We start from the raw sequence: 15,020 nt of genomic DNA on the forward strand, positions 1-15,020 counted from the left end.
GGTCATCAGAGGTAAAGTTAAAAGGTTAAACAGTTATCTATAATTTCACTTGATATGCAAAGTTGCTCTCAGGGTATCGAAATGAAGACGAATGTCTAGTCAGTGCACCAAAATCCAAGTCAAACACACATTTCAGCATCAGGCCACATAGCAGAGGGATACAGCAGGCTACAGTGTCACCTGTGTGTTCCCACAGCTTGACTGTCACCCTTGTAGAGCAGAGCACTGTGCCTGGCTGTAGCTGGGGTTCCAGAGCTGTAAGGATGCTCCAGCAGAACAATGCTGATATGTGAGATGCTGCTCTTAGGCAGGGAAGCAAGAGACAAGAGGGAAAAGTGTGAGTCTTGAAAGCATGAGACTTGAGAAGTCAATGAGTACTTCATTCATGTTTCATTTGATTTAGGAGATCCTTTAGCTTCACTCCAAACTAAGACACTGCCTCACATAGTTATTACCTAACAAATACATGACTTTTTTAGAAAATATATTTTTAAAAGGGGGATCATAGAACAAATGGCCTCCATCCTATCTCGAAACTTATAGACAACCTGCATTTTCTTCTTTTTCTACTAACATGGTGAGACATCTTTCCCCAGAAGAACCACTAAACCCAGTCCAGCCCAGCCCCTTCTGAACTGGTACAGAATAAGACCGTTTTCCCACCACAAATTTTTAATTATATATTCAAAATGCCCCCTAATAACAACCTTCTAGTCTGAAAGCTAACTCAGCAATGCCTTTTTGGTTCAGCATCTGACATGCCATAAAACCTCCCCAGATCGATGATACATCTGACAAAGCAGAGGCCTCTTTAGTAAGATTTGTGCTTTGCTGAAAATCAAGAAACTGGAAATAGCCAACGGATTTATTAACCAGTGGAACCATGAGATAGAGCTGTCAAATAATTTTATATACCCCTAAACTATGCATTTTAAATACTATTTTTTATATACTACTAAATTACTCTTTTTAAATACTACTCATATACTAGAGAGCTAGAATTTATTCTGGAAATCACAGACGCCCATGCCAGGTGTTGTTAGAAGTCTGACTCCATGACATTTGACAGCTATAAGAGGAGACAATAAAAATCTGTATTGATGCCCAAAGCAATCCCTCCAAGTAGGAATGGAGGTGACTTTTCTAGTCATCTGGAACTGTCAGCTATACTGTACAGTAATAAATGTATGGTTTCCAGCAACATCCCTGCTACTGACATCCTAATGCAGAATTTGAGCTTCTAATTTTCATTCCCTTTGGCTCTTCATGCACTCAAGCACTCTATTCCCTAGAATTAACGCTTTGTGACAGATCTAAAATGAAACAGATCTTGTTTTAAGATTTGCCCTATTTCTTTTCCAAATCTTTCCATGTCTTTTTTCTCTCTTACATACATTTTGAACATTTTCCTTCCATGGCAAACTAAAATTACAGTTAATACTGTAAAGTGCATTTCAGGTTTGCACAGGACTTAGTATGGAATATTTAAGAGCAAAAAGAGGGTGAGGAAAGGGATAGATTTAGGTGATTTGGAAAGGAACAAGGAGGGTAAAACGGAGATTTAAGGGGGGAAATTGTTGGTCTCATGTATATAGTTTACTGATTGGGGTTTTTTTCTGGTCACCTTCTGCATCTCTTCAAGACTGTTCTGCCTTCTTATTAAGCTCCATTTCTGCTTCCTTTCCTGTGTAAGGGACTTTCTATCCTGCACACGTGTCTGTGACTTCCATCCAGCTCCGCCAGAGAGAATAGCAGGATGAGGTTGTTGGCGCTGCCTGTGTTTACATAAATGCTCTGCATTTGTTTGTGTTATCTGTGGGATGGCCCAGTATGCATATATATATATATATATATATATGTGAATATAAGTTATGTATATAGGTGCATATACGTGGGCTCCATGTGTATGTGCCCACGGGGGATACATTTCTTTGGATCTGAGGCATGGAGCTGCAGCAGCCTCAAGTCTCTTGAGGTGTTGAATTGAGCATGATATTCTTTCCCCTCACAGGAAAAAGAGTATATGTATAAACAAACAAATTTCTAAATTCAGATGGCTTAGTTATTATTTTGTAATTCTAAAAGAAAAATAACTTCATTTTCTAAAGGTTTCTTAAGTTTATGTATAGCTATGTAAGGTTCAGTTTAAATGAGAAATCAAAAAAAATTGTTGAAACGTGCTTTCTTTCTAAATTCTGCAGTAATAGATCAAGTATGGCCAGACAGTCTTTGAATACAAACATGAGTAGCTTCTGTGGAGGATCTGGCTGGCTGCAGTTACAAAGGCTTCGTAGCTCGAACACAGTTCTGAGTTGAACATGACAACTTGGCTTCTGGAGATGGTCCTGGTGCTAGCTGTAATTTTCAGAGTGAGAAGATTTGATCCTGCACTAATATCACTGTGGTTATTTTGTTATACTGGTTTTACACATTGACATATTATTTAAAGTGAGATATTAAAGAAAAATGTAAGCAAGCACCATAGGGAGTAGTATCATTGGGACAGAAAAGTAAGACTTTATTTTCACCTCTTTGTCATAGACTGTGCTGTATTTGTCCACCTTATGTGAGTCTTTGCTGTTCTGTCCTATTGCACAGACTATTGTAGGGCTGGTTAAACTGCAGTTAACAAGAAATTCTTATGTACACTAGGAATAAGAGAAAGTCTAACTACTGAACCCATCTGTTGCTAGATAGACATGGCTAAACTGTTAAGTATTAAGAAAAGAAAATAACTACTTGGTATATATTCCCCGTTTACAAAGATGAAGGCTAACCTATTTGTATCCTACAAGAATGATGAAGTAATTTCCAGCCCATTAGTAACTAAGGTGAGTGATGAACAACTACCTGGGATAAACATTTAAGTCAGCAGGACAAAACAAAAAGAAAAAAAAATCAACCAACAGCCAAAATCTTTAGGTATTCTTGATTTAAGGCTACGAGGGGCAATGAGACACTAATCTGACCTCTTGCATACTGTCTCACACCCATATATCACTGGTTATTAAATTTCCCTCAGATACTTCTGCAATAAACTGTAACAATTACATTTACTTGTAGATGTTTGCTTAAAATGCATCTTCCAGAAAGGCATTATATATTGATATGAAGAGAACAGGAATATTTCCTTGCAATTTTTTGATGCATATTAACTGCTTATGTGCCATTCAAAGTAAAAAACCCATAAAGCTGTAGGCAGATAACCATTTCATACCACCATACTACCATAATTCGTCCTACTCTCATTAATCTATTACAAAAAAAATTTTCAAACTTCTTAACAGTCCCTGGATTTCCACGATTTCCAAAGTTTTTCCATTGTTATTTGCAAAATATTCATCTTCATTACATTTGCTAAACATGTCCTCCAGATATATTTCCCATACATATATTACCATAGACACATTGCCTTACCCGACCTGTAATTATCAGCACTGCAGAAAGTGAATACTAGATTTTGATCATAACTTCTCTGAGCTTTGTTTAACCTTGGACCTACAGTGCTTATTAAACATAGGTGTATGAAAAAAAACCATTCAATTCACTTGGTCCTGAACAGGGAAGATGCGCGACAATGACCTTCCATTAAGGAACGCTAATGATCTTCCATTAAGGAACATTCCTACGAAGATTTGCTTCTCTGCAGCTACCATTGTTTCCCCTTTTCTTGAAAATGAGCCATTCAATTTAAGAGAAACTGCAAGGTCAATTAGATGGATTGCTGTTTAGAGAATCAGGAAGCTCAACAGAGCTCTAAACTTGTCTTTATGTTGCTTTTCATTAGCTATGAAAAAAACCCAAACCACATCTCCTGCAAAAAAGGAATAATATATATTTGTTTACTGCCTCACACATCTATAATGCTGAGGAGACTGTATATTTAATTAGAGCTACTGTGATTTTTTATCTGAAATGCTCTCACTAAGAGAAATGCTTATGCAGACATGCTTATTGCAGTGGGAACCTGATTCTCTATCTATTTTTTATTTGTCAAATAAAAGATGGCAGGCATCTTCATATTTTCTTCTTAATATCGGCCATTAATGAAAACGAGAAAGTAAGGAAAAAAGTACATTGGCAATCTCCTTCATACCGGAGACATTTTCATCTCCTCTGCATCCACCAATAGAACTACTTCAGTGCCACTTATACCATAATCATGTTTAATTTCTCCCTCAAGCAGTGATGTTATTTGGAAAAACAAAACACCACTGATTTTTTCTGAGTCAAAATTCAAAAACACAGGGAAAAACCTGTCATACTGTTTAAGTATGCAATTTAATTTCAGGTTCATTAAAAACATTACATTGAATTAATAAAGGAATTAATTGAATTAAGTAAAGGAAAATTGAATTAATTGAATTAATAAAGGAAACCAACTTTATTTTCAGTAAAATCATGGAAGTTTTTGGCAATTAAACAAAAGTCAATTCACACAAAGCTAAAATTTCTATCAAATATAACATAGGCATGACAGGTTACCTGGCTGCAAAATCTAGCATCGTCCTCCCTTTACTAGGACTTCAGGCTGAAGTTTCCACCCATCGCATGCTTGTTAATTTTTTTAAACAACCTTAATAAAGTAGGTCTCATAAGGAAGGAATATTTCCCTGTACTTAAGAGAATATAGGAGCAATATGAATTGCAGAATACATGATGGAACATGTAGCAGAAAGGAAAAGGAACCCTTTGACAAACTGAGAGCCCCTTACAGAACTTCCCCCCTTCATTATCATATTTAAATATTTAAATTAGGAAGGTATAAATATTGTACCAACTTGGGAGTAAGGCAGACAAAGTAAACAGTTTTGCAACCATTGAGCTGTAGCATTACATGAAAAAACTGCTATTAAAAATCAGTGGGAAAAGGGATGCATCTTCCACAGATTGCTTTTATGCCCCAGTATAATTTCATAGGCTGGGTGCATAGCTTTTTCTATCACCTTCCCTCTGAGTTTACTCGACGTGTAGAACTGCACAAGAGCAGGAGATGAGCTTTCAATTTTCCCAGAGTATGATTCTGTTCTATCTTGTATGCTCATGACATTTATTTTCCAGCTCCTAAACAGTAAATACTAGTTTGGGTTTTTACTAAGGCTAAGTGAATTTAAACAGTTCTACAGCTCCTGACCTTTAACACATCTGCTGCTGTAAGGGAGGTTTTTCCTTTGTGTGGTTTTCCATACCTCTACAGATTTGAAATACATTTCTCCCACACAATACCCACAGTCACAAACAAATTACACTCCCTGTGTCAACATCTGAAACCAAATCACTAAATCACAACGTGTTGGGACGGAATTGCTGCCCCTATCATCTACCACTCACTGCTATCAAAGCCTATAACTGGATTAGTGGGAAAACAGCTGTATTACTCATACATTTAAGCTCTTTCAAACAGCAGGTTTTCACCCTGCAACAAAGCACAGCACTTCAGATAAGAAACATGCAAATCCCAGAGGAAACCATGACATGTTAACCCCTAGCTATCTTTATGTGACTTAATAGTTCATTCAACCTTTCTTCACTGAAAATAAATGGAAGAACTATGTTCAATCAGTAGAACTAATGTTTTTAAAACATCTACCTTCGAGCTTTTTTCCCCTAGGATTTCTTCAAATACAAGGCACAATTCATTAAATCATCCTGTCACTTCCAAGAAGTGATTGGCATGAGCTTAAATCCATGTCTTTCAGTTGTGGGCATGAATCATCATACATATGGGCTTTGTGGGACAACATCTCAGCAGAGGTTAGCAGTAAAACAGCTCTGTAGTTAACTCAAAATCTCATACTAAAGACTCTATGGTTATTAAAGCTAACAAGCCATAAAACAACTGTCATGTTTTAGGCCAAAAGACCCATAAGGGAAAGAAAAATTGTAGATAACTTCCAGTACAGTGCTAGCGTTCACATATCCATCTGCTAATAATGTATTAACTGAACATTTTCACTTAGCTTTTTGGACTTTTTATATAGCCAATCATATCTAATAGCAGGATTCTTCAAGAGAAAATTTTCTTAAGCAATAACAAGAAGCATATTGAATAAATCTACATTTAATTCACTGAGAAAAAAAAATTTCGATTTATTAGGAAAGCACTGGATTTGGACTTTGGACATGCCTTCTCTGTCACAGAGTACTCTGTGAATCATGATCATAGACTTATAGAATCGTTTAGTTTGGAAAAGACCTTTAAGATTATCTAGTCCAACTGTTATATTAATACTGCCAAGTACACCACTAAATCATGTCCCTAAGTGTCACATCTGCACATCTTTTAAAAACCTCCAGGATGGTGACTCCACCACTTCTGTGGGTTGGCAACACTTCCAGAGAAGAAATTTTTCCTAATATCCAACCTGAATCTTTCCTGGTACAACTTGAAGGCCGTTCCCTGTGTCCTATTGCTTGTCACTCATGAGCAGAGGCTGCTCTCCACCTGGCTACAACCTTCCTTTCAGGTAGTTGTAGAGAGTGATGTCTCCTTGAGCCTCCTCTTCTCCAGGCTAAACTACCCCAGTTCTCTCAGCAGTTCTTCATGAGACTTTTGCTCCAGACCCTTCACCAGCTCCATTGCTCTTCTCTGGACATGCTCCAGCACCTCAGTGTCCTTCTTGTAGTGAGGTGCAAAAAACTGAACACAGGATTCAAGGTGTGACCTCAGCACTGCTAAGTACCAGGGGACAGCCTCTGCCCTTGTCCTGCTGGCCACACTGTTGCTGATACAGGCAAGGATGTCACTGGCCTTCTTGGCCACGGGCAACTTTTCAGCCACTGTTCAGCCACTGTCAACAAGCACCCCCAGGGCCTTTTCCTCTATGCAGCTTTCCAGCTACTCTTCCCCCAGCCTGTAGCACTGCATGGGGTTATTGACCAAAGTGCACTTGGTCTGGTTGAACCTCACACGATTGGTCACAGCCCATCAATCCAGCCTGTCCAGATCCCTCTCTGCAGAGCCTTCCTACCTTCAGCAGATCAACACTCCCACATAACCTGGCTGCAAACTTACTGAGGGGGACTCGATCCCCTTGTCCAGATCATTGACAAAGACATTGGACAGGACTGGACCCAACACTGAGCCCTGGGGAACACCACTGCTGACCAGATGATCTTTTGTGTAACACCATATCTCTAGATGATCGTCAGACCATTTGGAAAAATAAAAAGATATTATTTTAAAATTAAACAAGAATTAATGAACCATCTGCCATTTAACACAGTACCTAAACCTAATAAATTATCAAGCTTTTTGACAAAGGTATACAAGAAAGAATAAATGGGAAAAAACTAAGCAATAAAATGTTGAATTTAGTATTTGAATAAAGATCTCAGACCTTCCAAATAAAAGCCATGTATGAAATTTTCAAAGATCTGACTGAATGATCAGAATAATGATTGTTCTAGTGCCCTGTTGTACTTCAGGTGTAAAGATACTTAAATCAAACAGAAAAATAAAGCAATATACATGCAGAGAGTACAGCAACTAATACCAACTTTGCAGTGGATTAATTCCTCATAGAAGCTAGGCCTGTGTACATGCTTTTGTGAATAATCCTAAGAACAAATAATACTGATAATATATCACCTCCTTGAGCAGTGACACCTCTAGTGCTAACTTCGAGGCTTTGGTTGAACGGTGGAAAAACTGAGTAAACCAAAGTAAAAGTTTTTTTAAAAAAAGGAAAAATAGATTTAAAAAAGACCAAACTTCTGCATTCCATTCTCTCACTTGTAGAATGCTTTGTAGCAGTACAAACATTTGTTTCTTATCTATAGTATATGATTTCCTGTCTGTTAGAGAAATAAAATATGCTCATGTCATAACACAGTGTTCACCACAATTCCACTCATAAATCATCTGAATACATGAAAATATTATACAAAAAGAATTACAATACTGAAAGCATCTAATATAGGCTTTTAAGTTATAAGTGCACAATACCAAATAGGACTTTATAAATATGAATTTAGAGATGCTATGTTCTATTATGTACATTTCTGTGAGTGTTGCCCTCCTCTGATGATGAACACACTCCGACCAAAATGTACTCTTCCGTTCTGCAATCAAATATTTGCTGTGAGCCTCTAAAGCTCATTCAAATAAAAAAAAAGATCCTTATATATTTTAAGTTACAAATCAGTGGGAAAATGTACTGTAGAAAATATTCAAGGATTTCCAGTTCTTTTTTGACACAAATCCCAACCTTGGGACCTCACCAGAATAACACTGAACCTTAGCTAATAAAATACCCAGAGCCTAAGAAAGGCTTAGTTTTAAGAAACACTGTTTCTGGTCATCTGGGAGAAAGTGTAAGGAGAGAGTTTGGAAAACTGTATAAATCAAGGGGTAGTAGGGGTCCAGATTTTCCAGCAGTGAAAGGGGGCACAGCTCCACTGAACATAGTAATCAATTTCCATCACTTTAGGATTACAAGCTTTTTGTTGTTTAAATCACTGAACCTAACAACAAGATTTTAGCTCCCTAATACCATTATAGAAAAGCTTATTTCCTTTAATAATAATAATAAAAAACATTTTTCTATCTTTTTTCACTGTGATTTATACTAAAGAAAATGGTCTAATCTACTATTAAAAACTTTAACAAAGGAAATACTATTGACACTAAGGGCTTGTCTGCTACTTGGAGAAAGGTCTGGCTAGACTGACAGCAAACAACAAAGCAATAAGCGGTTTTAAAAAAGACTTCTTTTAGTTATATTTCAGGTCTTTCTCCCTCAGGCTGGCTACAACACAACTGCAGAAGTTGAAAATTATCTCCAAAATCATTCCAGTTACTCATCATCCAGTCTGTCTCTTGTCATTATGAGTATGCCAACATTCCTATCCTAAATCCTTAGAATCAAAGCTCTACAGTTGAACAGCTTAATAAAAAATAAAAAAAGCCTTGCCTGAGGCTAGGACATGACATCCAAGCTATCAGCCTGAAAACTGAAAGTTGCCCATACCCTCTATTTTATTATTTATTATGGGAAAAAATTGCTTTGCTACCCATCAAGTTGCTAACTATAGAACTTCTCAGCAGCACCTCTTTGGCAAGTCAGATATATGGTTGTACATATATTCTCTTAATCATGTTCATCATACATGTTCTCTCATCATGCACCAATCAACATGAGTAACCTGAATATCTGCTGTGTGGAAAACTTGGAAATCATCAACTATTTCAAGAGAATTTGAATATACCAATCTAATGAAAGATGTGTTATAGAGACCACAGTACTATACTGGAAAGGAGAATTTGGCTTTGCAGAGGTTTATTTAAATGACTTTTGCCCTTCACTGAAATGTATATATAATAACAATTCCGGGACATCCATTTTACTTTATAGGAAAAAAAAAATCCAAATGCGATGTTTTGCAATATATTTTAAGTCTCTCTGCAGCTTAACATTCAAGTATCTCACATCCAGGATTAAAAATAGTTTGCTTATAGCTTTGTTGACAATGCAAATTTTGTAGAAAGAACAGATACTCACTGAAACTACATTCACAAAGTCATCGTCAGACAACGTCTCTAACATCTCAATGACTGAGGTGCGGATCAGCTTCAATGTCAATCCACTGACACTCCCACTCCTAACAAAAATCCACAAGATAATAAAAAAGTTGAATTTAATAAATGTTATGTAAAATGTACAAAGAAAATACAGAACACTCACCAGTACTCTGATCAGCTTTCACACTAAAATTATCAGTTTAGCTCTTGAATGCTCCAACTCATCATTAGTATTATTACACTATTAATAATTACTAAATTAAGTCCAAAACTGTCATTCAAAGTCCCAGTCCTGTGGCTTAGTTGAAGTTATAATGATACATCATTTCCTCACTTTCTTTTCAAGAAGTCTGAGAAAGTTTACCAATGCCTTATCTAAATATTTTATACTCCCATACACAGATTTACAGCCTTAGATTTTAGATGTGCAAATGACAGCTTGTTTGATACAAGGTAAAATCTAAACTGAAGTGAAGAAATAACAAGTGTTGATAAAACTCACTGCTGATATGAAAGCACTTCACCACATGTGAAAGCATTAAATGCAAATTCTCTGACTGAGAAGCTTTGCAGACAGAATAAAGCAGTCTGAGACATCAGGTTCAGTGCTTCCTTCAGTCCCTCAACATTAGCTACACCAAGGAAGCCTCATCAGTGTAAAGACAGAGCTTTCATTAATTTGTTTGCTCACTTTCTAGTAATGTTCTACAGTAACCAAAATGTATGGTAAAACATGCAAAGTCTGCATATGTTCTCATCTTTCAGGCTTACAAAATCACAGTTGCATCTACTGTAATGCTTCTAGTAATTTGGTTTTAGGTTTGTGTTCTACAACAAATCTTGGTGTGCACATGAGAAGTATTCACTTGATTACTTCTCTAATTAGTAAGTTGAAAGCAGAATAATATTGAAGAGATTAGAAAAAACAGCTACCTTGTCCCCAGCTACCCAAAGCAACTTTCAGGTTTGGTTTGGGCTTTTGGAAACATTTTTTACTGTGTATTTATTTTGCTCATACCAAGAGTTTTGAACCTTGCATATAAGGACCTCTTAATCCCCTCTCTATTTTTCAGCACACAGAGATTTGTTCAACACATGTAGGTACTTTTATCCCTCCAATGTCAATATTCAGACATTAAACACTTACGCATCTACTAAAATAAGCATGTCTTTGGGAGATGCAGCTCCTTGGATATACCTGAAATAAATAAATGACATAATTGAGACAAATTTGAAAACACATTTTTTGTGAGTGATGGAATATACTCTGTGATCTCTAAACTCAGACTGGCTGAACCAACAAAATCCTGCTGTTGTATCTAGTACAAAAAACATGTGTTGTTGTTTTCTCTCTTGCTGTGTCTTCTAAGTAAATCAAAGTCTAAACCACATTGGGGAAATCTGGAAGTAGAATACACTGATCAAAATTCACTGTTTTCAGATGTTCAAAAAGGAAAAAAATGAATGCTATTTCAGAGCTAAAGATCTGGATTACACATGAATTATTACTCAGCCCAGCTTAGGGACAAATATTCAGTCCTCTGAAAAAAATATATCCAACTACATCCAAGTATCAATATTCTTCATGTCTTGAGAGGCTTATAGAAAAAAATCGTGAGAAGTAATCCCACTGCTCTCCTGTCTTTTAGTAATCTAGTGATTTTATTGCTGGTCTAAACCACTGAGACAATTTTTAAACACTTGCAAAAGTCTGGAAAATGGTTCAGTCTAATACTCTGAATTATATTTTATTTTGGCACAAAGTAAAAAGTTTTTAATTGCCTTATAATTTTATTTGATAGTTATGAAAAGGTCCACGCAATGCAACAGTATGACACACTACAGTGGATATTGCACAACAAGGAATATGATTTGAAAATTGTTTATTCAGAAGAATTAACTAATTTTAAAAAGGAAATAACAATACCTAAAAGTAGGGACTATCAGATATAAATAAACAGAAAAAAATGCTTTTACAGTAATATCTAGAAAGTAAGTGATGTATATATGTATCAAACCTTTAAAAAGAAGGCTTACCATGGTCTTCTGCGTACATCATACAGATCTATTTTGTTAGGAGTTCGGCTTTTATCTACCCATGGGGAAGCTAAAAAGAAAAAAAAATAATGTATGGAATAAATTAAAAACTTCATCTCAAGTATTTGAATTACAACAATATAATGAATCAACATCACAGATTTTGCACTACATAAATATCAACATTTGGTATTGATAAAAAAAATCTGTGTAATATGTTGTTGAAATATCTATATATCCTTATATATGATCATATAATATAATGCAATAAAACTGTATATATAAAGACCTTCAAGGGCCAAGTGTGCTGAAGAAACAGGTACTGACTATAATTGACCACTGATTTCAATGGAACCAGAAATTCAACGGAAGTACTTCAGAATATGAAATAATTTTTAAAAGAAATATTTGATTAAAAAAAATTATATGTTAATTATTATTGCTTACAGTAATGCTGTACCAAGCTAAAGTTCATTTATATACCTAAAAAATTGTACACTGACTCAAGAGGTTTACCTAAAAAAGCAAATTAGAAAAGTAACATGAAAGTATCATATTTTCTGAAAGCAAAATAAGACGTACATGCTTGTGTCTCTGTAAAGAAAATGCTAAGACTGATAACCTTTTGCGGGCATTTAATCTAGACTTCACCATGATTTTCAGCAAGGGCAGGAATTTTTTCCTTACTGAAAAAACAAAATGAGCCTTTCAAAACCACTTGACAGCTCAACGAATGCAAATAAAAATGTGCAAAGTTACAGGGAATGAGATAATGTTCTGCAATTTGTTCTCTCACTGTATGTCAATGGCCTTAGGAAAGCTATTTCCTGACACTAATAATTTTTCTGTCTAAGAAATAAAGAAAGATATAAGCAGATCCAGGATTCTTCCCAAAAAAGCATTTATCAAAGACAAAATGGAAGAATTATGATATCTTTACCCATAAATATAAAAGAAGCCACCAGCTTTGAGTAGCTGCCTATTTTTGATATTATGAAGTGAACCCTTTCCTAAGTCACCAAACCCTCATCACCTACCAGAACATTTAAGTTTAACCCACAGGACATTTATCAGTACACATTTAACAGCCATAGAAAACACTCTGTATTGCTGCACACCAGGAGAACCTCAAAGTCTACACCAGTATTGTCTGTGATCCCAGACTAGACCACCTGGCAGGTCCTTTGGGACCTGACAGCAGAAGAGTATTTGAAATTTCCAGAAATTAGAAAATTGAATTTTTGAGACTGATTTATGAGCCCACATGGTAAGCACATATTCAATGACAAATTTTTTGTGTCTGTCCAGGCTATCCTATCCATAGGAATTCCATCTGAAAACACATCCTTCCACAACATTCCCTGAGACCTGCAAAATCTGCATGCAATGTACTCCTTTCAGTTTGTATTATGATTGGTTTAAGCAAAATACCAAATATAAATCAAGATACTGACCAACAGTTTATTTGGTCATATATATCTTTGCCATATATATATATCTTTGCCAAAACTTCCAGTCTTTCCAGTGACACCCAATAAAAGGCTATGCCATGCCAAATCTGTCCCTCTTAATAGACATGTATCTTGGACAGTCTTCATAAACAGAATTATCTGAATGTATGATCTGGATTTATTTCAAAACAACATATAAAATGCAATTTACACTGGCAATGTCACTTTTTTTACATGAAAGGTAAGTCCAGCTCCTTAAGTGCATTCTCCAAAGCAAATGGATGGTGGTTCACAGACAATTTCAGTGCAGGAGTGGAAGAATGGTCCTTCTAACACTATCATCATATTCTACTGTGACAGTAGATACTGGCATAGTTAACCATTTTAAATTGAATCAATGTTCTAAAGACACACAAAGTAAGACTGTCCCGATAGCCAATATAAATTATCTACTGAAAACCAGCATAAGCTAAAACCATCATTTAGCTAAAATTTATCTGATATCATAACCTCAAGAAGATGATAGTGTAACTTCACATACTATTTTAAACTCTCTAAGTAAACTCTCTAAGTGCTAAACTAAAATTTAAAGAAATAACAAGGTCTGAACGGTCCCCTTCTGGCTACATCTACATTAGTAGGATAAAAAGCACAACAGAAGGGAACATATTCACCAGAACCAGGCCAAGAACTATTGGAACAGGACAACACTCCAATTATACACAAAATAAACTGTGAATAAACCAGTCATCACACTACTTGCAGCCTATTTAATCCTTTTGGAGATAACTTTCAATGGTAACACAGTTTTTCTTTTTGGGATGTAGACACAGTGCTGAACACAACAGCTAAATTCTACTTCTCTTTCAGTACAAACACCAGAATTTCCATGACTGAAAAGTTTATGATCAGATATTAATGAGTGGTGGATTATACACTTATTAAGACACATAAAGTTTAATGAGAAAACTGTTTCTGTTGATATTTATGATGGTTTCTACAACAGTTTGCATAATCTAGTAGAAAGTCTCTGCATGGCTAAACATAAATAAGGACTCAGGTCTTAGTACCTAAAATTTCATTCACACCAAAGAAGTGCTGAATTCCCTTTTCAACTTCAAGAATTAACATGACTAAATTACTCGTTCATCCTATACTCTCTCTGGAATAGCACTTTCAATTTTAGATGGCTTTGAATGGTCTCAAATCTATTCACTGGTTTTGGTAACATTTTGAGTATTTATGGATATTAGTGAAATGATTATTAAGAGGAAACTGAAATTCCCTTATGATATTTGATCTCCACTGATCAAATTTAATGTATCCTGATTAATTATTTATTTATTTTCTGGGGGGTCAAAGGTGATAAATGCTTTCTATGCAAAAACAAATATACATCTATAATTATACAGAAATAATGAGAAGGGATGGAGACCACTGAAAGAAAAATGTGTTGCCTTATATATAGCATATACTATAAAGACATTTGGGGAAACTGGCTTACATCTTACTGACAAAAGCCATTACATGGTCTAAGATGAAGGCAAAATTAAATACACAAAAAATACGATTAAAATTTTTGGCTAAAAAACTAAAATTGCAGATCAAGGATTTGGAGAGTTACAGTTTTATTTACATAACTTATTTTTTAACACTTTTTTATCACATGCCTTGGGACCCAGCTCACTAACATCTTCAAGAAATCTGCCTCCATGTTTCATTATTGCATGTGACTATCTTTGAACTATATCAACACTGCATGGTTCTCTGGTGCATACATCAGGCTTTAGTCATGTTCCTCTTTGATGATTTTGTTGTTTGGCGTGTGGATAGATTTGATACTTTATAAATTATTCATTGGATTTGCTATCCTTCCCACCTCTGCTGTTTGCATTATGGAGATACAGGACTGGCTATATTTCAAGCAAGAGGAAGGTATGCTTTCCTTTCACTCAATATGTGCTTTACTTCTGCACAAATAGAGTGAAAATCCTCAGTTTTGTTGATTA

General features: G+C 35.6%; 1 protein-coding gene across 3 annotated transcripts in view; it reads right to left on the bottom strand.

The window, feature by feature from the left end:
• Nucleotides 1-15,020, bottom strand: part of CACNA2D1 (calcium voltage-gated channel auxiliary subunit alpha2delta 1) — a 330,506-nt gene that overhangs the window by 93,148 nt on the left and 222,338 nt on the right. For all 3 annotated transcript variants that reach the window (XM_051772865.1, XM_051772864.1, XM_051772863.1), the window contains exons 7-9: nt 11,561-11,630; nt 10,671-10,721; nt 9,504-9,603 (exon numbers count right to left, since the gene is read on the bottom strand). In XM_051772865.1, the coding sequence (XP_051628825.1) occupies nt 9,504-9,603; nt 10,671-10,721; nt 11,561-11,630 (221 nt within the window). The remainder of the gene's footprint in view (nt 1-9,503; nt 9,604-10,670; nt 10,722-11,560; nt 11,631-15,020) is intronic.

This window comes from Manacus candei, unplaced genomic scaffold (assembly GCF_025592945.1).
Source record: "Manacus candei isolate 608988 ecotype Guabito, Panama unplaced genomic scaffold, ASM2559294v1 h1tg000160l, whole genome shotgun sequence".
Classification (NCBI taxonomy): Eukaryota; Metazoa; Chordata; class Aves; order Passeriformes; family Pipridae; genus Manacus; species Manacus candei.